Here is a 26,068-nt window from a genome sequence, read left to right as displayed (position 1 = left end):
ACAGAATGGGAGGGGGTGTGGGGTTAGCACTTGGGGATGCCCACAGACCCAGCAGAGAGATCCCTGAGTGGTACTCCCAGAGACTCGTGGGCAGACTTCCTGCCGAAGTTCTGAAGCAGTCTGCAGAAACTGTGCTCCTTTCATGCCCTTGATATTCTTGCCTGCTTCCTTCACCTCCTCTTCCCTTCCTTCCATCATGGAAGTCCCACCTCTGGACTGCTGGTGCTGCTGCAGAGAAACAAGTGTCTCCAGGTGTGACCCCAACAGTTGGGACGGCCCACTGCTTCCCACGCCTCCATGTGGGAGGCTGTCCCCTGCAGCCAGTACTCGGTATGTACCTGTTTCCTTTTTATGTTTCTACTATACAGTTACTAACACGCTCCCTCATTTGCTTATACAAAAAAACTATCATGCAAAAGGAGAAAACTATTTTTTTTTCCTTGAAGACTAAATACCCATCACAGTAGATTTTCATTTATGAACTTAGGAAAGAATAGTTTAAAAAAATTGGGGGGTGGGCGCTTCCCTGGTGGCTCAGTGGTAAAGAATCTGCCCGCCCAATGCACGAGACGTGGATTGGATCCCTGGTCTGGGAAGATCCCATGTGCCAAGGAGCAACCAAGCCCACGCGCCACAAGTACTGAGCCGATGTTCTAGAGCCTGGGAGCCACAACTACTGAAGCCCGCATGCCCTACAGCCCCTGCTCCACAACAAGAGAAGCCACTGCAAGCTGAAGCCTGTGCACCTCAACTAGAGAAAAGCCCGCCCAGCAGTGAAGACCCAGCACAGCCGTAAATAAATAAACATTTTAAGGAAAAATGGCAGTTTGAAACCATTTCCCCACAACACTTTAAATATTCTTTAATTATTAAATATTAGATAAAATAATAATGGGTATGGTAATAATGAATGTGATAGTCTTCTTTCATCTGCTCTTCTGAAGAACAAGAAAATGCTCCAGAAAAAGAGAACTGACCAAAGACTGCAGGAATAAATGGCAGCACACTGAGAGACCTGAAGTTTTATTGTAAGAAACACCTTTACTTTGACCCAAGTAACAAGCCAGCTCTCAATACAAAGAGTTCTTCGTTTTCCCTTTTGCACTAAGGGAATAAATATGATCATGCTTAAAGGAGGAGGAGACAAAGGAGGCAGAAGTAATTTAAAATGTTTGGGGGAAATGTGCGAGTGACAATTCAAATAGAAATGCAGGCTTGGTTGATTTAATACAGTGCTGGTTCTGTTATTGCTTATATAAACAACACATAAGGGAAACCAGCCTTTAAAAATCTAGTAATAGAATTTTTGGCAATTTCTGCTCTTAATTAGTAGGCAATACTTCCATATGAGAAAAAAATAGGTTCCTCTTATAGCTCTAAATAACCACAGTTTATTTAATAATCATTTCATATTATAGACTTAAATGTTGTGTTTCATCTTAGAGGCCTGTCACCCACAAGTAATGTAAAATGGGATTTATATGTATCTTAGCAGAAAATAAGGGTGATGTAATTATCACCGTTAATGATTTTCACTTTTAAAAATGAACTATAAAGAAATGACATTTCTATCAAACTTAAGAGGACTGCTTCATAGCGCAAAGAAGTAGAATTTAACTCAAAACTTTAACAAGTCATTAAGAGAAAATGTATAATATAAATTAAAATGCATCTTAACAAGTTCCAAATATACTTATTATTAAATATAAAGATGTTAGTTCTGGTACATAAGAAAATATTTACAACTAATAAAAAGCAGATTGTAGAATATACGTGTTCTGTGTATAAAAATAAGTAAAATATTTTACAGTCCAGACCAAGGGATCTTTTCTAAGCCAGGTTTTATCCATGCAGCTCTATTACAATACCATCTCACTGGCATTACCGGAACACATACATACATGGAAGAAATCTAACCATTATCTTGATTTAAAGATCATAGTGCCTTTTGAGGGCCTGTACATCTTCTAAAGTAAAATGTTTGTTTGGTGCATCTGAGAGGTCATCAAAGAGCTGCTTAATCTGCTCCTTTTGGCCTTTGCTAATTAGTGTCAACATCATCTGCAATAAGGGAAAAAATTATATCAGCTTATAAATGAACATTTTAAAGTTATAAGAACCCTAAAAGAATCTATCTCCACGAATGAGATATTTTTGCCACTTACCTTAAACCGTTCTGCTTTGCTCAGATATAAAAGATGCTGATACACCAAGGAGGGATCTTTATCAATAAGATGACTTTTCAGAGACTGAAGGAGGAGGAGGAATGTGTCCCCTTCAAGTTTGTTACTTAACAACACTGGCAAATCTTTCGGTTCAGTGATGGCTAGCAGGTGTGCGCAGGCTCCTTGATCTTTTCTTGTGCTGATGGCGTTTATAACCTGACCAAATTCGTAGGCATTGTTAGGCTTGGAGATCAGCAGTTTCTCATAGAGCTCTTGTGGCCCGTTGCTGGTGTCCCCCTTCTCAGAAGCAAGGCCATCCATGGGGACCTCCTTCGAGGTCCTCTCAGGCTCTTCCTGATGGCCTTCACTCACCTGCAGGAGGAGAAGAATTACACCGTGACCCAGACAGCAGCGCGTGCACACACCCCCAGGTTACTTTCATTAAAACAGGAAGGAACTGAAAAACACCATGGGCTGTATTTTAGTCAAGTTCTAAGTGAAAAACATATAACTTGGAATAAATCATAAAATCTACTTATTTTTTAGGAAGAGAAGTTTTAAAGTCTAAGCATCCATTCATAAAAGTATTCTTTTTTTAAGGTTTAAAATTTTTTTTGACATTGAGAATATGACCATGAAATTTTTATAATTTTCCATGAGTAAAAGCTGCTGTGCAAAAGAAGACCTATAACAACTTTATATCTCTTCTTCATGACAGATTTTATATTTACTTATTTCCTTATATTTGATAGGGACGTGAACTTACATTTTTCAGTTCTCTTAAAAACAGTTTTTTTCTTCCCTCCTTAGTGGGGGAAAAACTCCCTTGCTTCTTTCAGATATTAGCCTCCTACTCTTAGTGGAAATGTAAGATGATAGACAGGTTGATATGAGCATTCATGAATACACAGGGATCCATGAGCTGCCATTCTTCACTAAAGACTACAACACAAGGCTCTGGGTTATCTGAAATCACAAAGGCAGGTTTGGTTCTAGGGTGGTCCAGGACCCCTGATGAGGCTGATCTTGTTTACAAATACTAAGAAAGGTCTGAACTGATCAGGAACCTCTCTGGGTGTGGTGTGCAGGACGCTGAAACTGAATCAGTCCTCTAGGGTTCTTCAGGTCAATCAGGAAGCAAAGCTCAGTGGTCACAGGCTCACAGGGCAACCTGGATGGAAGCAATAAAACCACAGGCCAGGTGGCATGGAGGGAGGGGAGCACAGAAAGAAAGAATGCAGACACCCAACAGGTTCTTAAATCCAAGGTGGAAATGCAATGGCCAGTTACCACAACAAAAGAAAAATTTTGTCATTATAATCTGTTAAAATGTCTTCCTTGATTACCAAGATAAAAACACAGAATTTTAAAAATTCATAGGAATATGACCTCAAAATCCCATATGAGTATAGGATCTCCAAAAGAGTACTTTCAGAGATAATCAAATACACGTACCTCTTGAATCTCAATTTTCCTTCTCTCCTTTTCTTTGTTGAATGATGCTGTATTATCCTTAATATTAAGGATTCTGGTTACCTCTTCCAGTTCCATTTTTGCCTCAACAATACTTGGGTCTAGTAGGAGAACTTTATTGAGATCGTTTAAACTTTTCTGATAATTCTGAAAGCAGGAGGGCAGAGAAAAGAATTCTCATAAATAAAAGGAGAAGGGGCACAGATGAGCCTGAAAGGAAGACTGGTGAGATAAGCACACAGAGCATGCGCAGTAGGTTCCCATTAGTACCACAGTAATAAAGTCAGGCCTATGAGCTAAGTCTTGGGCTACGATACTATAATCCATAACACAACAGGGGCTTCCCAGATGGCTCAGTGATAAAGAATTCACCTGCCAATTCACGAGACTCAAGTTTGATCCCTGGGTCGGCAAGATGCCCTGGAGGAGGGCATGGCAACCCACTCCAGTCTTCTTGCCTGGAGAATCCCATGGACAGAGGAGCCTGGTGGGCTACAGTCCACAGGGTGGCAAAGAGTCAGACACAACTGAGCAACTGAGCACGCGCACACACATAACACCGAAGAGTGAGCACAGAATCTGGAGTCAGAAGTTAAATTCTGAATCACCACAGCTTTCACTGTCCCTGACACACAGGCATTGTCTGCTAAATGAATGAATGAAAGAAGCAACAGCCTCGTATCAGCACCTACTAGCAGCAAAAACTTGAGCTAGACCCCACATCACCTTTCTGAGCTTCAGTTTTCTCATCTTTAAAATAGGAATAACAAAAGATTCTTTATTCTAGTTTTCACAGGGCTGTGCCAAGTAATAAATGAATTAATAAAACGTGAGTGGCTTACACCTACAAAGAGCTGGACAAATCTTAGTTGTTACCATAATATCCTATTCCATAAACTGTCCAGACAGGCTAGAGTCAATATTTATTCTCCCATAAAGAGTCAGGCAATACCTTGGAGAGGTGGAAGGACATGAAAAGTGTTGTGTTTAACCAAACACTGCACAGAATATGGTGACAGAGGACACCACAAAATCAGCCCGCTGGTGAGAGGCCATATTCGAGAACTATAGACCAGACTCATGTTCTGATTAAGCCAAAAGTAATTCTGTGAGGAGGTGAAGAATCCCAATGATGTGTAACCTCTCAAGTATTCGTGACATATAATAATAGCATGCACTGGACACGAAGCACAGGTAAAATGAGTTAGTGGTTATGTGACATTCCTGGGGGACTAGCTGTAAGGACACAGCCCTTCCCACTCCACCCAGCAATAGACCAGAGCAAGAGTGATGTGCTTAAAGGGATAGCCTTAAACTGCTCTAACTTATTGTTTAAAAAAGGTGAATTATTTACGAACTATATAGTACATCGGGCTTCCCTGGTGGCTCAGAGGGTGAAGCGTCTGCCTGCAGGTTCGATCCCTGGGTCAGGAAGATCCCCTGGAGAAGGAAATGGCAACCCACTCCAGTACTCTTGCCTGGAAAATCCCATGGACAGAGAAGCCTGGTAGACAACAGTCCATGGGATCACAAAGAGTCGGACACGACTGAGCGACTTCACTTATATAGTATATCGGTACTATTGACAACCCATCTGCACACAGCAATGTGTCACCAGAGCACAGTCAGAACCTGCTGCAAGAAAACAAGTGGCCCTGTGTCTCCATCCCGGGTGTTCAGGCAGGGAGGGAACCATGCGGAAAAGCACGGGGGTGGGGCGGCAGGGCAGGCGGAAGGGGGACTAGTCTTCCTTCTCCGCATTTTATTCCCACAACCACCGGATAAATACTAACTTTTACTGTCCCCATTTAAAGACGAGGAAACCAAGGCACAGAAAGATGATCTTTGAGATGATCAAGGCAGCAATGAGCAGAAGGCGGGTGTGAGGACGGTTGTGGAGCTCAAGGGAGAGGCCTGAAAATGGAGTCTTGGAAATGGAGGGTCACCACCGAGGTGTGGATGTGACTCTTTTTCCATCCATTCCAGGAAAGCTTGTGCCTAAAGAACCAATCTGTTTGGTTAGAAGAAAACCTAAGAAAGCAAGAAATACACTTTGATAAATGATAAACAGAGGCAGGTAGTGTGAAGAGAGGGCCAGAGAGCAGGAAGGGCCGGACGGCCATGGGGTGGGGGGTGCAGAGGAGGCCGCCGGGTCAACACAGCGTCAGACCAGACGGGTCACCGGTGCTCCGTGTGCTGTGGGCTGGGACACGGTGGCGGAGCAGACAGCGGGGCCTGGGCCCTCATGGAAAGTCATGTCTTATGAGGGAAAACAATAATAAGACGAGGGAATAGACGAATAAATAAAGTAAGCGTGCGTGCACCATCATTTACGCAAGTAAGAAAAGCAAGGGTTGAGATAGATACTAACAAGGGGCAGGAGTCTCCTTTGATACTGCCTGTCAGAACAAAGGAGACTGGAAGGGAAGCAAGCCCTTGGAGTGAAGGGCAGAGCTCACACACAGAGGAAAGTGGCTCCAGCAAAAAAGGAGTACAGGAAGAGATGCTAATGACCTTGCTGCTGCTGCTGCTGCTAAGTCGCTTCAGTCGTGTCCAACTCTGTGCGACCCCAGAGACGGCAGCCCACCAGGCTCCCCCGTCCCTGGGATTCTCCAGGCAAGAACACTGGAGTGAGTTGCCATTGCCTTCTCCAATGCATGAAAGTGAAAAGTGAAAGGGAAGTCGCTCAGTCGTGTCAGACCTTAGTAGGCCTTAAAAAAAAAAGATAAATCACATATGTTTGTGACAACATTTACTATTAATAAATGGGCTTAAACTACAATAACAACAATTACTTTAGATGATGTTACTGTTTTTGATACTTTGGGCCTGCTGGCGTCCCCGGATGGCTGTCAATTTCCAAGGGCAGGCTACATGTCTCACCACCTCTATGCTCCCACAGCCCAGCACACGTGTGGCACTTGAGAGAGTAAACAAACTGTAACTAAACCCAAGATGCTCAGTTATCTTTTCTTATGAAGAACAGCTGAACAGTAAGAAAAGCCCTGGGCTTCCCTGGTGGCCCAGTGGTTAAGAATCCGCCTGCCAATGCAAGGGACATGGGTTTGATCCCTGGTCCAGGAAGATCCCACATGTCATGAGGCGACTGAGCCCATTTGCCAATTACCAGGCCCGCGTGCCCTAAAGCCTGTGCTCTGCAACAAGAGAAGCCACAGGAGTGAGAAGCCAACGCACCACAATTAGAGAGAAGCCCCCGCTTTCTGCAATTAGAGAAAGCCAGCATATAGCAATGAAGACCCAGTGCAGCCAAAAATAAAACTATATAGGAAAAAAAAGAAGGAAAACTCCATAGTTTTCAAACCTGGCACACAAGGAAAAAAAATTTTAAGCCAGCTAGAAAACAAATAAAATATTTGAGAAAGCAGAGTTTAGCTCAGAAGCACAGGCAAGGCCCTGCTCCCTGTGGGCCCGTGGGCCACCTCCTTAGCAGTCATACAGAGGAAGCCAGTCCAAGTGTGAGTTCTGATGCATTTTATAAGCAGCCTTTGAAGATACTCAAATTAAATTCACTTGGCACGTAACTCAAACCACAGGGGATATAGATAAAGCTATGAGAGATCAAACCAGAAAAACAAGCTGCCAGTCTCATACTCTACCGGGGTAGGATTACTAAAAGTTGGGATTCTCTTTCTGCATCATAATGTAATTTCCAGAATTCATTCCAAGTAAGTACAAAATTCCAGTCTTTCAAACAGTGAGGCAGCCAGTATGGGATAAACCTGCTCTAAGAGTTTGGAATATTGATATAGAAGCTCATGAGTCACACAGATCATGACTGCCTCATGGACCCAATCCATTAAGTTCAAAAACAATTGAGTAAACTTTCAAGAAGCCTCTTTTAATTCATGGTGCCACACACCCCCTAGGAAATCTTTACGTGAGGTTTACAAATGAGTATGTTGTTAACAAAAAAAGAGGAGTTTGGGGGGTGGGCGTGGTGGTGGTGGTCAGGGGGCCTGGGCACTGGGGATAGGGCAAACACACTGGGAATCCAGGGCTGCTGCGGAGCCGCTGGGCCAGCGAATGGGGCAGTCACATCCTGGAGGGTAACACGGCCCACTTTCATCAGGGCGGAAGCTCCTACACTTGGGACACTTCTGGACCTTGCCCTCTGCACCTCTTCAATTGGCTGTTCATCTGTATCCTTTATAACAAAAGGAAGGGCCGGGGAGGGGAGGGAGGGCAGCAGCATGGCTGAGGGGTCGTGACGGGTCATCCTGCCTCAGTACAGGGGTCACTCCACTGCAACCTGAGGGGATCTAGGCTCTAGAAAAGCCTGAATGCTCAGAGCACACAAGCACACATCCTCATCTGATACAGGACACAAAAAACATGACCACCCTCTTTCAACAAAACCTAGCTTTTATGGAGTTAAAAGAATTCTCTCAAACTCAGTAAGGTCAACACTCTGCCCTCAAACCTCTCCCTCCTGCTGTACACCCTCCCTCATCACACTGCACCACACACATCACAGCCACCCGAGACAGAACACGGGACATGGCCCCAGTATTTATCCGAGGGAAGCAGAAACTCTAATTCAAAAAGACATTCCCATGCTCACTGCAGCATTATTCACAACACTGGTGTATCTACACAATGGAATACTATTCAGCCATTAAAAAGGGAAGTCTTACCATTTGTGACAACATGATGGACTTTGAAGGCATCATGCTAAATAAAATTGGTCATATAGAGAAAGACAATTATCATATGATCTCTTATATGTGGAGTCCAAAAAAAGAAAAAAATGAAAAAATGAAGTCGCTCAGTTGTGTCCGACTCTTTGCAACCCCATGGGCTTGTAGCCTGCAGGCTTCTCCGTTCATGGGATTTTCCAGGCAAGAGTACTGGAGTGGGTTGCCATTTCCTTCTCCAGGGGATCTTCCTGACCCAGGTATCGAACCCAGGTCTCAGGGACCAAACCCTGGTCTTCCACCTTGCAGACAGATGCTTTACCCTCTGAGCCAGTCCCCAGACCTGGCTTAAAAAAAAAAAAAAGTAAACCCAACACTGAAAAACAACCTGAACTCACAGAAACAGAGAACAAAACTAGTGGTTTCCAGAGGAAAGGTGGGGGTTGGGGAGTAGAGGATGGGCAGAATGGTCAAAGATGTTCAGAAGGTATGAAATTTCAGTTACGAAATAAGCCATGGAGATGTAATGTACAGCATGATGACAAGAGGCAATAATAGCATATTGTACATTTGAGAGTCTCTGAGAGAATAAATCTTGAAAGTTCTCATCACAAGAAAAAAATGTGTTAACTGTATGGTGAACTTGGAGAAGGAAATGGCAGCCCGCTCCAGCGTTCTTGCCTGGAGAATCCCATGGATGGAGGAGCCTGGCAGGCTGCACTCCATGGGGTCACTAAGAGTCAGGCACGACTAAGCTACTTTACTTTCACTTTTCACTTTCATGCATTGGAGAAGGAAATGGCAACCCACTCCAGTGTTCTTGCCTGGAGAATCCTAGGGACGGGGGAGCCTGGTGGGCTGCCGTCTATGGGGTCGGACAGGACTGAAGCGACTTAGCAGCAGCAGCAGCTGTATGGTGAACTAAACATACTGTGATCATCTGATCATTTCACAATACATACAAATATCAAATCACTATGCTGTACATCTGATACTAATATAAAATGTCAATTATATCTCGATTAAAAAAAAACTTTAAAGAAGAAAGAAAAGTCAATGACCTGTACACTTACAATGTGTGAACTTCATTGTATTAAACTTTAATCAGATTCCCTAAAAATACCATTGCAGGAAATGCCATTTCCCAGAATGTTCTGAGTTTTCCTTGTGTTGTTATTTTCTACAAATGAGAATGGTCACTTCGGTTTTCCACACAGAAGCAGCAGCATCAAGAAAAGTGTAATTATATAAACTTTATTTGAAAAGAATGGCGTGGTTTTCTTGGAGAAGAATGCTGTCCTATGGCCTCATAGGGACCACTTGCCAGTTTAAGGCTCAAATCACATGAACCTCCCAGCCTCTGCCGCGTCTCTGCCAGCGTCCATGGGTGAACAACCTCTTCTGTTCGGTTCCTTCCTCCCTGCCCCGCCACAGACAACCCCAGCCCTCTGCCCGAGGAATCCAGCAGCATTGCCAGTGGCCTTCAGTAACTCAGCCAACATTCCTGTCCCTTAAAGTGGACCTATTCTAACGAACGACACTCCTTAGAAAATCAGGAAGTAAATCATCATTCTTGAACTGGAAGGAATCTTAGACATCTGCGGCATCTTCCTAGATTTCAGGATTGGTGAGTACGGAACCAGGCTTAAACCCCAGGATACTGCCACACCCATTCCTCAAGCCCACAATTTATGTTCATCAAAAGCACGTGATTTGTTCAGAGATGACCCTGACATATGAAAACGAAGGTTTCCTCACCTTGAGCCCTTTGTGAGCAAGGGCTCGTCTATAGCAAGCTTTCACATTCCCGTGATCCATCTGAAGGGCCTGGTCACAGTCCTGCTTTGCCTCTTCAAATTGGCCCAGCTTCAAGTAACAGAGGGCTCTGGTGTAATGAAATGCAACTCAGCATTATCAAAGGTAAAAACAACATATCCATAAATTGGGGCAGCTAATAGAAATCAGAAAATAACTAAATAAGTCTGTTTCTATACCACAGCTGCTGCAATTGAAACCTAACATTTTTTTCTCCAGCGATGGCATTTTCTGGCAATACTTGGAATCAGGGACCCTGGGGATACCACTGCAATCAAAACAGTCCAGGCCCTCAAGGAGGCTGCAGTCCAGGGGAAGAGACAGTCTATCAAAAGAAGCAAATGCAATGAAATCTGTAAAGGATGCTCTGGGAACACAGAGCTGAGAATCTCTTCAGACTTGGTGAAGCTTAAGTGAAAAGATAGTCAGGGAAGACTTCCCAGAAGAAGGGACATTCAAGTGAAGCCCGGAGTAGTGCGCAGCGAGTATTATCCAATGGGAAGGCGCTGGGCTGAGACTTAAGATGGAGGGAGGGCGCAAAGCCGCGCAGAGTTCAACAGTGAGGGAGAACGTGGCGCTCCTGGCGCTACGGCGGGAGTGTAGGAGAGGTTTGGGGAAGGGGAGGCCAGACAGGAAGGGCCTGGCAGGAGGCTGAGCTTTATCCAGCACTTAATGGAGTCTGGTGATGGGTTTTTAAGGTTTTCCCAGGTGGTGCTAGTGGTAAAGAACCCACCTGCCAATGCAGGAGACGTGAGAGACACAGGTTCGATCCCTGGGTCAGGAAGATCCCCTGCAGGAGAGCATGGCCACCCACTCCAGTATTCTTGCCCGGAGAATCCCATGGACAGAGGAGCCTGGCGGGCTACAGTCCATGCAGTCTGAAGCGACTTAGTACGCAGGATGGGTTTTTAAACAGAGGCGGACCCATTCACTGTGTTTGGGGAAGGTCACTCTAGCTGCCAAGTGGAGAATCAGAGGGGACGAAGCTGTGCAGGCGGACACCGGGAGGGTGTGGCAGACGGTGAGGGGGAGTTGGTGACAGCCAGAGCGGGACTGATGGGGAGGGGGACAGAAAGGAGTTTAGAAGTCCTAGAAGAGTTTAGAAGTCAGGATACCTGTGCTGCATGGACTGACGAGGGAGGCGTGGGTCAGGGGTGAGAACCCATCATGAGCACAGAAGGCAGGGTGGCGGCGCTCAGGTCCAGGACTCAGAGACAGAGATCAGTCAGTTCAGTCGCTCAGTCGTGTCCGACTCTTTGTGACCCCATGTACTGCAGCTCGCCAGGCCTCCCTGTCCATCACCAACTCCCAGAGCTTGCTCAAACTCATGTCCACAGAGATGTGGAGCTCAGAACTGGAAGGTGGTAAATGGAGCTGGGGAGAATATGAAATGGGCCAGAGGATATTCGAGCGAAAAAGAGATCTACACCTTTAGAAACCCAAGAACAGCAGGGAAAGAAAAGCCTAAAAAAAAAAAAAAAAGAAAAACCTTAGAGAGGGAGCAGAGGAGTGCCAGGCACCCGAGCAGTCTGCAGGAGAGGGGAGGCAGTCTCTGGGGAAAATTAAGAGGCCACTGACGCCCAAGACCACAAAGGCCGAACAGGAGACGGGCAGAAAAATACCTGCTTGTTTAGTACGAGAACTTTTCACAAAAGAAGGTCGCCAAAAAGAGGAAAACATGGCCAAAACAAAACAGTGACAACTTAAGTTTAAAACATTTTCTGAAACAGCTACAAAACCCCACGCCGAGTCACTATTCTTTAGAAACCATACCTTATTCGTCCTTGTCACTGAAGACTCTCTACTACCTAAAAAATCCCCAATTACTGTATTCCAGGTAACTACCTTTTTCACCATAACGTGAGCAGCGTTCTGGAACACTCGGCTCATCCCGACTACACTCAAGAAGACACGGACCCTGCCCTCAGTACTTCAAGAGGAAAGGGGCACTGGAGACACTAGCGTGCAAGACAGCTGATTCCGGGTCCCACTCTGGAGGTTGAGGCCTCACACCAGAGAGGGAGGGGGGCAGGGAGGCCTCACACCAGGGAGGGAGGGGCAGGTAGACCTCACAAGGGAGGGGGGGAGGAACAGGGAGGCCTCACACCGGGGCGGGCGGGTGGGGGGGGTGGTGGGGGCAGGGAGGCCTCACACCAGGGAGGGAGGGGCAGCACCAGCCAAGCCAGCCATGGCTGAGCAGGAACCCTAACACAGCCCGTTGTCAGCCCTCCCAGCAACAAGACACCAAGACACCTCAGGCTTTCAATCTCTCCTATGGCCTTACTTCTTAAAAAAAAAAAAAAAACAAAACTCACTTAGAACAATTTACTGTATATACCAAATTCTCAGAGTCATGGGAAAAAAATTTGGCAATTAATCAGTCTATAATTTTTTCATCAAAAATATCAACATAAGAAATAGAGCAAGTGGCAGAGAACTTGCCTGTTTGTATAAATGGCACATTCCTTGTTGTTAATCTTCAAGCATTCACTGTATTTACTAAGGGCATCTTTATAGTTTTTGTCTTTTACACATTGATTTCCTTCTTCTTTAAGGGTTTTAAATACTTTTTCATCTATGGGACACACAAAAAAAGTGGAATTATTCATACAAGCACCTCTACAAAACTTTAAGTATACTGTAAACTAAGTGACCACAAACCATACAGAGCTAAAGTCTAAATGGAACAAAATGTTGTATACAAATTAAAAAGATAAACTGGCTACAAGTAAAATTTTGATTACACAATGACGACAGTTTTTTCAAATTAGAAAATAAAATACAAGCGATTGTATCATTTTATCCATATTGGTATGCCTTCTCTCTGCTGGAGACGGTAACTATGTCGTGAAAAATGAATGAACAAACCCATTAAAGCCTTAATTCGACTTCTTCCAACAGTCCAAGTTTCCTTGGAAAAACCACACCTCCTCCCCTCTCTGCTCCTGTGGTTTCAGCAAAGCAAACCCCACCCCAGCCCTACCTTTTGGGGTAATCTGTGCTTTACTATGGAGAAGGAAATGGCAACCCTCTCCAGTGTTCTTGCCTGGAGAATCCCAGGGACGGGGGAGCCTGGTGGGCTGCCGTCTATGGGGTCGCACAGAGTCGGACACGACTGAAGCGACTTAGCAGCAGCAGCAGCAGTGCTTTACTAACCAGCACATTATACTCCCTTGGCCACAGTCAGCTAATTGGTCAGGGAAGGACCTATGAGAGCCAATAAGTGACAATAAGATTTTTGTGGCAGCTTCTGCTAAGGTAATTCTTGCTTTTCCCTGTGGAACATGAGGATAAAAGGCTATTTTGTCATTGTACAATACAAGGGGAGAATCTGTCTGAGAATGGGGTCAACAGAGCAAGAGAGATGCCAAGACAGAGAGCTCAAGAATAACCTCTGAGCCCTGAATCTAGCCGCCTGGGCAGCTATCCTACCTGTGGACTTTTCCACAAGGGGGGAGCCAATGAACAACCTTTTCTGCTTAAGACATTCATTGTTGGGTTTTCTGTTACTGGCAATCAGAGAGTCCTAACTATTACTGTTGCCTATTATCTTGCCGTGAGCATGACCCTCCACTCAGGATCCATTCCCTTCTTCCTAAGGGTACCTCGATATTCACGCAGCTCTTACTCCTCTCCTACTCAGCCCACGTGTCCAGGGGAAACTGACCCCACCAATCAGAACTTGGGTCTAAGTCAATCAGGGCATTTTTTCATCACTGAGGGAGTGGCTCAGGAAAGAGCATATGACTCATTAGAATAAATACCAAGACAGTTTAGCCTACAGAACAACAGGCTAAAAAAAGCTAGATCTTTAGGGCAATGTATTTCCTCATCCTTAAATTAATACCACCAAAAGCAGTGGTGTCTCTCTCTCTCTTTGGACACTGATCTGTGCAGTCATTAAGTCTAAAACTGTTACAGTTCTGTATTTCTGGCCATACCCTGAGCCCTGACAAATCATGCCTGATTTTGGAGCCTGCCCAGGCCCTTTCAGTTACTTTGAGCCAAAACTATCTCCTTACAGTTATAAGTCAACAGATTTTCTGTGACTTGCAACCAAGGTTGTCTACCATACATAAAATATTAAAATTTAAACTTTTAAATCTATGTATTAACTTTATAGAGTATCTAGATATAAAATGAAAATCCATAACTTAAATTTTAAAATATATCTTTAAATTCTGTGATCTAAAGATCCTGATAGATGCACTGAATTTATAGTATAAACTCAGAATATAAATGATAACCTTATTTGTCCCTCTGCACAAATGGCAAGAATATTAATTTTTCATCCCTTATTTCAAATCACAGAATATTTCTGCCTAATGTTTCATGTTTCAAAAAATCTCACACTATGCAGCCAAATGACACTCGCCATAAATCTTGGTGTCTATATAAGCTCTAAAACAGATTATTACAGAGGATTTTTTCCCTCTAATTTGCTGAAAATTTTTCCTCAAGCTTTTCTTCCCACACTGTTTTTAGGAATGTGGAATCCAGTCTCACTAATAAATATGAACAGAAAGAACTGATTATTCTTGTGCTCATGACTTGCTAGCACATATCTACAGCATGGTTAGTTTTTGCACATTATTAAAAATGAAGAGCTACCCTTTACTGACCAAATACTTTGTGCCACTCCCCACTGATTACAGACTCTAGAAACTAGAGATCTCCACAGCTTCCCCAGGACTGCTGCCCATTTAAAAGCCTTGGCAGAAGTTCCCTGCCTCTTCTTTCTAGGCAAAGAAAAGGGTGAGGGTCTAACACCAGCCTTCGGGACATGCCAGTTCAGGAACCTCAGGGGCTTTGCAAGATGAAGCCCAACAAAGACACACATGGGTCCCTAAGCAGGCAGTAGAAACGGAGCCTCAGCTGGCTTTCAGGCGGAAGGCCAGTGTGAAGTCACACTGACTACACACTCTACACAAAGTGCTGAGGTGGGCACTGTGGGGATGCAGTTGTGGACCTGAACGACTACACTGTAAGGGAGAAGGAGGTCCCGCTAAGATACATGTTATAAGGCTTTATTCTTTCAAAAACATCAATTTCATTACACTAGCCTTGCCACCACATTCATGGTATGATGAGAACCACATGGCTACTTAATTCTTTTTCTTATTATTAATAATACTGCTGACTCAGACTTTATTAGGAGCTTCCCTGGTGGCTCAGTGGTAAAGATTTCACCTGCAATGCAGGAGATACAGGTTCAATGCTCAGATCAGGAAGATCCCCTGGAGGAAGAAGTGGCAAGCCACTCCAGTATTCTTACCTGGGAAATCCCATGGACAGAGGAGCCGGAGCTATAGTCCATGGGATTGCAAAGAGTCGGACACAACTGAGGGATTAAACAATAACAACCTTTATGAAGAGGTTCAGCCAGTTCAGTTCAGTTCAGTCACTCAGTCGTGTCCAACTCTTTGTGACCCCATGGACTGCAGCACGCCAGGCCTCCCTGTCCATCACCAACTTCCGGAGCTGACTCAAACTCATGACCATTGAGTTGGTGATGCCATCCAACCATCTCATCCTTCATTGTCCCCTTCTCCTCCCACCTTCAATCTTTCCCAGCATCAGGGTCTTTTCCAAGGAGTCACTTCTTTGCATCAGGTGGCCAAAGTATTGGAGTTTCAGCTTCAACATCAGTCCTTCCAATGAACATTCAGGACTGATTTCCTTTAGAATGGACTGGTTGGACCTCCTTGAAGTCCAAGGGACTCTCAAGAGTCTTCTCTAACACCACAGTTCAAAAGCATCAATTCTTCAGTGCTCAGCTTTCTTTATAGTCCAACTCTATGACGAGGTTACTGTACGCTTACACAGGCAGCACGTTGTACTGAGTATGCTATATGCATATCTCCCCTTATTCCTGAGCATAACTCTGTGAGACAGTTACTCACATCTCCCCCTTTCATATACATGAAGACACTGGAGGTGGGCAGCAACTCCTTAAGACTCTGCAGTTAGACAGAGGGAGAGCAGGGTCTTGAACTTAAACCCAGGTCTGAAGCCTGATATCACGCACTTATCCTCCCGCTGTACTGAGAAAATAATACACACAGCTCACAATAACCCTCAGAAGAAATGAGTGCAGGCTTCCCCTACCTGGCATGCCTGGCTGGGGATGGCAACAGGAATCTCCCACTTGGTCTGGGGGCGTCTCTGCCGCAGGCCGCCAAGCCCGCACTTGTGCGGAGGTGGGCACAGCAGGAATGGGTGGCAGCTTCTCCCGCCAGTTTGGGCCATCCAGAGCGATCAAAATCTTTGTTATCCTAAAAAGAAAATCAGTTTTCTCTGTTGATCATGCAGTTTGCTTTTTTATATTGCTGAAGGGCACATTAAGGTAAAACTTACAAATGCTACACAGTTCACGGGGTCACAGAGAGTTGGACACGACTTGGCGACTGAACAACAACATGCATTTGTATACTTCCCTGTAGAAAACACAGCAACTTGAGCTATATGCTGTCCACATAAACTGTCTTTGAAAGGACTTTTAAAAGTTGCTCCAAACTATGTAACTTTAGATCTTTTTTGTATCAAAAGAAAAAATGAAGACATTTCTAATTGGTTTAAGAAATTTTTAAATGTATATGCAATAAAATTTTAATTTTTTAAAAAAGTAAAGTATAAAACTAAAATTTAGGAAGCCTAGAAGAAACGTGCCCCACATAACATTTCATATAATTGCTAAAGTGATTATTACTCTTGAGACTTAACAGAAGTACTTTAGAATGTCTATGCCCAAACTGTATACTAAAAATAGGCATACAGGACTGGCTGCTGAAACTGATGAGGGCATGTACATGTGTGTGCTTAGTTGCTCAGTCATGTCTGACTCTTTGCAACGCCACGGACTATAGCCCACCAGGCTCCTCTGTCCATGAGATTTCCCAGGCAAGAGTGGGTTGCCATTCCCTTCTCCAGGGGATCTTCCCAATCCAGGAATCGAATCTGTGTCTCCTGCACTGGCAGGATTCTTTACCACTCAGCCACTTGGGAAGCCCAAAACTGATGAGGAGTGGCTGTCAAATGGAATAGTGCTTCTTCTTGAAACATTAACATATGGTTGATACTCTTACCTTGCATTTTTTCATCTCTAAAACGATCCACTCATTGTGTTTTCATATGCATAAAGATGAAAGAATTTGATAATGGAGTCTACTACAAGGACCCTTGTATTAATGACATTTGCTAATGGCTATAAATAATATTCAGATTACCACCCCTGATTATCACTTTCGCATCATTTTAAACACACAAAGTATCATACTTAGATTTTAAAACAAAACTAAATTATGTCTGGGATAAATCTGGTTTTAAAAAAAGGTGCTCCCCAAGACTGAGAAAGTCACTGGTAATTAGTAGAATGCATTCAAATTAGTTAACTCAGTAGTACTTTTTATGTGAAAAAAATATATTTATATACAGCCAAATATAATACATACATTCTCCCTACAGTTTCATAAACTTAAATTTCAACAGTGATCTTTGGTTATGATAGCCACATCTCATATTTTAGTGCAAAAAAAAATTTTTTTTAAATAACGCATAACCACCCACCATAGCAGAAGAAAAAGACGCTTTAGAAAAAAGAATTTTCAAGCAAAACTTGTATTACCAGCAGAAAGGAAGGAAGAAGCAGCTTAAAAGAGATGATGTGTTGCCAGGGAGTAAATAAGTGTATGCAGGGAAATGTAACATATGAGATTCCTAGAGAGGAAAAGAGGAATATGGTTAATGGAAGAAACAAATAAGCATAGATGTTTAAAATTTTTTTTTTTCCAAAAAAAAGCTGCTTAGATGGAAAAGCAAGCATAAATATAGGGTTCATGAAAAGGAATAGTGAAATTTTTTAATGACTATTTTACAGAAAATATATATGCCAAAACCAGACAAAGCCTCAGCTTCTCATAAAATGATACATAAGCAATTACCGTTCCATTAAAAAAAATGAATGAGTCTTAAAAGTCAATCTGTGTAAAAGCACCTTCTTGAGTACATCTAAAAATTACAATACAATTCTCAAAAAACTGAACAGAATTACCGTATGATCCAGCAATTCCATGCCTAGGAATACCCCAAAAGGAACTGAAAACAGGTATGCAAACAAAACCTCGCACATGATGTTCACAGCAGCACTATTCACCATAGCCAAAAGGTGGGAACAGCCGAAACGTCCTTCAGCAGATTAACGGGTGGGACACATCCATACCGTGGAATATTACTCAGTCATAAAAAGAAATGACATCGTCACACATGCCACACCATGGACCAACCTTGAAAACATAAGCTATGTGAGTCAGGCACAAAAGCTACACACGGCATGTTTCTATTTATATCAACTCTCCAGAATAAGTAAATCCACAGAGACAGAAGGCAAATCGGGGCGTAACGGGGGCCCTTCAGGGGGATGAAGTATTTCGGAACTATTACAGGCGGCAGCTGTCCAATACTGTGAGTGTACGGAAGGCCACTAAATTGTACACTTAAAAATAGTAAATTCAGTTGTTATGTGAATTTTACTTCAATTTTTTTTAAGTGTAAAAAATGTAGAAGGTTCAGAAATATGAGTGATCCCAGTCTCTCAGACATAAATTTCTCCCTTCAGACCCATTCAGTCTATCACTATGAACCAGAGTTCCTAACACACCTCTTCACAGGCCCCTGGTCTCTGGCAGACACTTCAGGTGTCTGCCCACTTTTTTTCACAAGAACTTATAACCCTGGGAGAAGACACTACTTTCCCAACCATCTCGGAGACTCCCAGGCAGAGGATGGGCGAATTAACAGCAGAAACCCACAGCACAGGGTCTGCTGGAGAATGCATTCACTCCACACAGTTTTACTGAGGATGCCTGCTGTACAAGGTACCGCAGCAGCACAGCTGGATAAAACACAACCCTGACTTCCCAGAACTCTTAGTGGAATGAATCTAAAAGAACTTTATGGAAAGAGATAATATGGAAAGAAGGCACAGCTTGGAGGGAGAGGAGCCTGAGGGGCACGTGTGCCAGGGGAGATGGGTGGATCAGGGGACGTCCTCTCCTAAAGGTAAGAAGGGACTTAGCCGGACAAAAGCAGGGAAGAAGAGCCTTCAGGAGCCCATGTGGAGGCAGCAAGTGATGTGCAACCAGGCGGCTGTGCAGCAGGAGAAAAGGCTTGGAGGGCTCCCAGGGACACCCCTGATTTTACAGGATGGAGACCATGCCCTGAATGCCCATGGTTCCATCGGGTTCCGCTCTAGATCCAATAACCAGTATCTTTTCTTTTCTTCCCAACAGGTGGGTCCCTAGCGACCACGGAGAAGAGGCACCAGAGAAAAGCTGCCCACTCAACATGCAGATCTTTCCAACAGTTTTCTCCAAAGTGCAGTAGGACCAGGTGGGGAGGTAAGGCAGGACTGTAAGACACGAGTTCTCATCTTCTTCAGCTTTGTTCAAGGTCCCCTCCGTGGTCAATCAATGCCCTTCACTGACCACCTCCAGTGCTCGTTCCCCGAAGCTGCAGCCCACAGACCAGGGCAGCCTGACCCCTCTGTGATCCCCCCACTCATCAACTAACGTTCCTGCTTGGGGATAACGCGTCTTATGTTAAGTTCTTCCCCCGCCCAGCTACATTCTACTTTGCTTAACGACAGAGACTATGTCATTTTCCCCCTTCCTCTCTTTCTGCGGGGTGAGTGGGACATTGTACACTAGATCAACACAAGGCACAGTGTGACGCACAAAAATCCTTGAAAGAGATTACACTCTGGACAGATGGAATTAGAAAATATCATACATAACTGGAAATGTTAGCCAAGTAGTAACTTTCCAAAGTTCACGTGAAAGCAGTTTATGACATCTGGACGCTCTTACTTTCCCGTTCTCACCTAGGGAGTGAATAGGTCATAACATAAATTGGATCCAAATTCTGTGCTATTTCACCATCCTGTGCTGTGCTTAGTCGCTCAGTCGTGTCTGACTCTTTGTGACCCCATGAACTGTAGCCGGCCAGGCTCCTCCATCCATAGGGATTCTCCAGGCAAGAATACTGGAGTGGATGGCCATGCCCTCCTCCAGGGGATCTTCCCCACCCAGGGATCAAACCCAGGTCTCCCACTTTGCAGGCAGGCTCTTCACTGACTGAGCCACAAGGGAAGCCATCACCATCCTAGGTGAGTGTCTGTCTAAAGGGCACAGAACACAAACATCTAGCAGGCTCATGAAACATCCACCCTCCTGAGAAGAAAATAAAATATGTTCCCACTGACAGATGTGGTGCCAGTGAACACCTGCAGATCCTGCAGAAGAAGACTCAAATGGCAGGCAGGCTTCGCTGCATTTTTGGATCTCGTCCTGTAATCAGTACTGACGTATGACATCACTGAAAACACCCTTCTAGCCCCACAGATATTAACAAATACTAAAATCAAATTCTGTACATCTTGAGTGGCACAGAAGAGCCATACCCTGTGCTGTTTTTAAAATTAATATATAATATTCACTGAACAGTAATAAGTGGACCAGGAAACAAATATAAAGGTGTCAGAGGACAACTCAAAACATATCACAGGACAGTTAGAAAGTTAGAGTGAGAACCATTTGGTTTGGAAGGGGTGAAAAAAGGCACGCATCCATGTAATGCCAATAAGGAAGAACATGTCCACACCTTGACCTGGTTCTGAAAGGAGGGGAAGAAACGAAATCTCATTCCATTAGAAAACAACTCGCCCTCGGGCAGCGGCCTCGATTAGGTTACCTGTTAATACTGTCATTTGCTATCTGGATTCCACAGTCTATTTGCAACACTGTTTTATAATCCACGTAAGCTTTCTGATACTGCTCTACAGTTTCATAGGCCATTGCTCGTCGAAGAAGAGGCTTGATAGAGAATGGATGAAGTTCCAGGGCCCTAAAGGAGACAGAAATATTACATGTCATTTGTTATGAAGATCACTCCTTAACTTATACCAACCTGACATATCTGTTAGGACTGAACTCTCACATACATGCATATCTGATATTTCACCTTGAGGACCTGGCAACATACCAGAAAGGCAAACCCGGAGCAATCAATCTGTGGTTACTTCCTTTCTTTTAAACCAGTCCCCTTTGGCACTTGCTCTTCCCCAAGTGAGACTGAGCTCCCAGGCAGCAGGCACTGCCTACCCCTCCAAGCCCCCCTCCCAGGGTCGCCCCCCACCCCCATGGGCTAACAGAGCCCGCATGGCACCAGCTCAGAGTAGGCTTTGCACCAGGTTCTTGTTACTGACAGATCCAAGGGAAAATTTTATTTGCACCTATGTACTTACTAAGGCACTTAGCACAGGACCACAAAAACCTACAATACCTTTTGAATATCAGACCTCTAAAGCTTAACACAGTTGATTATGATTTACTTGCTGCCAGTCAAAAATAGATGGGATGAAATCGAGGAAGTTAGTATACAATGATTTCTGTAAGTCATGAATTTTCTAGTGTACTTTCTATTCTGTGAAGTACTTCCAGGATCACTAGAGATGTATTTCAAGGTTATGTTCCTTGGTTTTGTTTGAAATAACTGCTTAAGGCTACGTCACTAACTTAATGCACTTCACTATACTCTGAAATAAAGCATACAATCAAAAGATGGTATTTGAGTGAAAACTATTGTACTCTTAGTTTTAACAAAATCAGTTGAAACTGTAAAAGAGTATTATGGGTCGATACCAACATTTATTAATATTCCACGCAGAGATCCCATGAAGAGCCTACTTCTCTGATCCACTAACAAGAATCTGTGCCAGAATGTCCGCAGTGGGGATAAAGGTTTGCTGGTGATTCTTTACGCACAAGCAGTTTCCATGTATCAGACATTTGACCTGCTTCAGGAAAAGCATGATTTCTTCCCCAGTAGATCTGTTTATCCCTGTCTACACTGATCTGGAAGGAGGAAGCCCTGACAACACCTGCAGGTGTGAGTCACTGCAGATGACAGCTAATGTCACAACAGGCCTGGAAGGTAAATATTCATATGTTCAGGTCACAGATGAGGGAGCAATCTGCCCACATGCCTGATCTTCTGAACTTAAGCCACGGGAGACCAAGGGCATTGCTGGTCTTGATCATTACTATATCCCAGCACCTAGATCACAGAGGGCCACCGGAGGCGCTCAGCAAAGCCCTCCCAAGTGAACCTTCAGGACCCACACTCTTGCCACCACAAGCACAGAGGAAAGCACCACAGATTAAGAAAGCGCAGCCACCTGCCACCCAGAGCCCTTGGTAATTCTTCTCATTGTACGGATACTTGACTGCACGTGTGGGAGTGCTCCTGGGCTGTATACCACTCACTCTGTTCCAGAAATGTCATTAAACCTAATTAGCATCATTTCTTTGAAAAAGAATCATTTTTGCTCTGCCTAGGTACTAGGATTGGGGATGATTTTAACAATCTCTTTTGCATTGTACTGGATTTAAAATTCTTTTTTTCCATAATAGGTATGTGTTACTCTTGTAACCAGTAAAAGTTTTTTTAAAAATAAAAGTCTATTAAAAACACTCAAACACTAGAAAACAGGTTTTTGGGTATCAGGATCTATCACCTGTACCCCTGTCTTAAATCTACCTTAGTTTAATGCTTAGGAGATAGTAACTACATGAACACTCATTATAAATATAGGTCACAGACACAAGACAACCCCCATTTTACCAAAGACTTCCAATGCCCGAGGAGCTATTTATCCACAAGGTGGACCTGAGATAGGCGTGGAATCTAAAACTGAATGAGATGATGCATTTAATTTATAGCACTTCCCAGCTGAGTAAATGCAAATTTTTCTTTTTAACCACAATCCTGAAAATGAATGTGAGCTTATAAATGGGAATTCCACTAAAGGAAAAAAAGAAAAGTACATCTATTCATAAACACACAGAGAACTTTTAAATCAGGGTTTACAAGAGCTTAACTATTCAAGTTAACACAGTTAAGAATCTAAAAGAGCCTTCTAATTTCAAGTCCATCAGAGAGAAGCAAAGATGAGCAGAAACAGAATTACGAGACAGCATTCATTTGAGTCTGTCGAAATACTCTCCATGAAAAGTCCAGGAAAGAGTTTTGATGTATTTAGATAACTCAAAAAGGTTCTCTGACAGATTGGGAGCAGTGAAGATGTTTTTTAACATCTTCTGATAAACAATTATGAATTGTTTTATGGTTTTTCCAGTAGTCATGTACCAACATGAAAGTTGGACCATAAAGAAGGCTGAGTGCTGAAGAATTGATGCTTTTGAATTGTGGTGCTGGAGAAGACTCTTGAGAGTCCTTTGGACTGCAAGGAGATCAAATCAGTCAATTCTAAAGGAAACCAACCCTGAATATTCACTGAAAGGACTGATGCTGAAGCTGCAATACTTTGGCTACCAGATGCGAAGAGGTGACTCATTGGAAGAGACCCTGATGTTGGGGAACACTGAAGGCAGGAGGAGAAGGGGATAGCAGAGGATGTGAATTTGAGCAAACTAAATACTTCTAGTGCCCTTCAATTATTATTTTAAAAATAAGCCAAATTAACTGATATTTAATTTGCTTAATTCCTGAAAAACAAGTTAATCTTGTCATGTAGGGAAAAAATAGGGCACAACATAGTAATCGTAGGGGAAAATATTCATGTTAACCTCTGTAACCTGAAAGAATGGAGTTGCGTTTGCTTTCCTGCGCGTGTACTTGGTGCAGACAGGGGCTGGCACGTCACCACTGTCATCCTCAGAGCTCTAACATTTCTGGAACAATCACTGTATGTCTAGTAACTATGCTGAATGCTTCTTTTGCAATATCTGCTTAATGTTTGCCTAAGTTCAGTCAAGATGTGCTAGTGTTCTCTCTCTTTCTCTTTTTCCCCACAAAAATGCATCAAGTTATTTCACAAGTAAATCTATGAAAGTTATTTCATAGGTTCCCCCTTATTTTAAATTTTGCCCCCAGGGAATTTTTCTTTTTCACTGTTTGAAACCTGCTACCACTTGTAATAAAAGTCTGTGCAAACAACTCTCCAAGGAGCAAAGATAATTAACTGAAAAACTAAAACACAGGCTTTCTCTAAAAGGTATGAAACCTTTTGAGGTGAAGAGAAAAGAGTCATATTCCTGCTAATAACTGGTTTTCAATACAGCCATACTTCAACATGTCCCCCGAGTCAAATCATGGTTTCCCTGGCATTAAAATGAGTTTGAGAATCATTGCTTTTGAGTAAAATCACCCCAATCACCGAATCACTTTATGCTGAGACTCATATGTCAGGTATCAAAGGAAACATCTAAGTAGGTCGTTTTCTAGAAAGGTCGATACTGACCAGCAGAGCCAGATTCCTTGGCCGAAAACACAGCCCTTCACTAAGGACCCCTCACCTAAACCACCACCCATTTCCCCTCTGCCTCCTCCCTCCCCGGCAGGCAATCCTCCTGCCCTCCTTCAACATAAAACTCCACTCCAGTCTCAACAGTGTCCTCTGTGACTTCCTCCTGGGTCTCCACTGAAACACAACACATTTTAGCAAGAAAATGTCTTACACCATGTCTCACTTACACCATCTCACTTAAGGAGAAAGTAAGTCCACTGTTTTTTAACCCGAGTACTGAACTCACTGAAGGAAGACCTGAGATGTGTCTGAAGGGTAATGTATTTAGGCAACAGACACTTGAACTGAAAGGTTCTCAACTGCAAATCACAAGGTGCCTGATACTATGCAAATCTACTTGGTCTCGTTGTTAGTTATGGGCAGTGGCAAACGTTTAACAGCTGGCTGTCCTGAGAAAAAGACCCAGATTTATGGCATTTGCCAATTTTCATAGTATTAGTAGTACTCCAATCATGTCAGATTAAAACTACCAACTTGACTTCAACCAACTCCCCAAATCCTGAACACGTTGTGAGCTAGCACAACCGTTGATGATGTCGAGACAGACCAAAGTGAATATAAATATTATTTATTTTAAATTTGAATATGTAAAATTGGCAAAAAATACAAGCAGCTCACAGTTTTCTTTTTAAACTGCAGGCATAGATACCAGCAAGTTTTTACCCACATATGTAAACTGATACTGTCAATGAAAAAAAAAATTGTTCACCTTATAATCAAGGTGTCCATGTATGCCACTGTCCAAACTAGGGCTTCTAAGAGTGAAAGGGAGTAATACTAATAATTATACCACACAACGGTGGTAAATCAAGACTGTGAAGGTTACACCAGCACATGCAGCTTCTTATTTTTTAGATTCACTAACAGTAACACATTGATGGCAGAAAGCGAAGAGGAACTAAAGAGCTTTTTGATGAAGGTGGAAGAAGAGAGTGAAAAAGCTGGCTTAAAACTCAACATTCAAAAAAAGTAAGATCATGGCATCTGGCTCCATCACTTCATGGCAAACAGATGGAGAAAAAATGGGAACAGTGACAGATTTCATTTTCTTGGGCTCCAAAATCACTGCGGATAGTGACTGTTGCCATGAAATTAAAAGATGCTTGCTCCTTGGAAGAAACACTATGACAAACCTAGACAACGTATTAAAAAGCAGGGACATCACTTTGCCCACAGAGGTCCATATAGTCAAAGCTATGGTTTTTCCAGTAGTCATGTACGGATGTGACAGCTGGACCATAGAGAAGGCTGAGTGCTGAAGAATTGATGCTTTCAAACTGTGGTGCTAGAGAAGGCTCTTGAGAGGCCCTTGGACAGTACAGACATCAAACCAGTCAATCCTAAAGAAAATCAACCCTGGATATTCACTGGAAGGACTGATGCTGAAGCTCTAATACTTTAGCCACCTGATGCAAAGAGCCAACTCCTGGAAAAGATCCTGATGCTGAGAAAGACTGAGGGCAAGAGGAGAAGGGGGCAACAGAAGATGAAATGACTGGATGACATCATCGACTCAATGGACATGAGTTTGAGCAGACTCTGGGAGATAGTGAAGGACAGGAAAGCCTGGAGTGCTG

General features: G+C 43.4%; 1 protein-coding gene across 1 annotated transcript in view; it reads right to left on the bottom strand.

The window, feature by feature from the left end:
- Window positions 1–1,007: 1,007 nt before the first annotated feature.
- Window positions 1,008–26,068, bottom strand: part of SPAG1 (sperm associated antigen 1) — an 84,931-nt gene continuing 59,870 nt past the window's right edge. The window contains exons 13-19 of the mRNA XM_025265084.3: window positions 20,855–21,007; window positions 16,217–16,383; window positions 12,551–12,683; window positions 10,052–10,178; window positions 3,621–3,785; window positions 2,166–2,537; window positions 1,008–2,061 (exon numbers count right to left, since the gene is read on the bottom strand). Coding sequence (XP_025120869.3) covers window positions 1,930–2,061; window positions 2,166–2,537; window positions 3,621–3,785; window positions 10,052–10,178; window positions 12,551–12,683; window positions 16,217–16,383; window positions 20,855–21,007 — 1,249 coding nt within the window. The 3' untranslated portion in view covers window positions 1,008–1,929. The remainder of the gene's footprint in view (window positions 2,062–2,165; window positions 2,538–3,620; window positions 3,786–10,051; window positions 10,179–12,550; window positions 12,684–16,216; window positions 16,384–20,854; window positions 21,008–26,068) is intronic.

The sequence above is a fragment of the Bubalus bubalis genome, chromosome 15, assembly GCF_019923935.1.
Source record: "Bubalus bubalis isolate 160015118507 breed Murrah chromosome 15, NDDB_SH_1, whole genome shotgun sequence".
Lineage (NCBI taxonomy): Eukaryota > Metazoa > Chordata > Mammalia > Artiodactyla > Bovidae > Bubalus > Bubalus bubalis.
The sequence above is the reverse complement of the archived record's forward strand: the minus strand, read 5'-3'. Positions and strand labels throughout refer to the sequence as shown.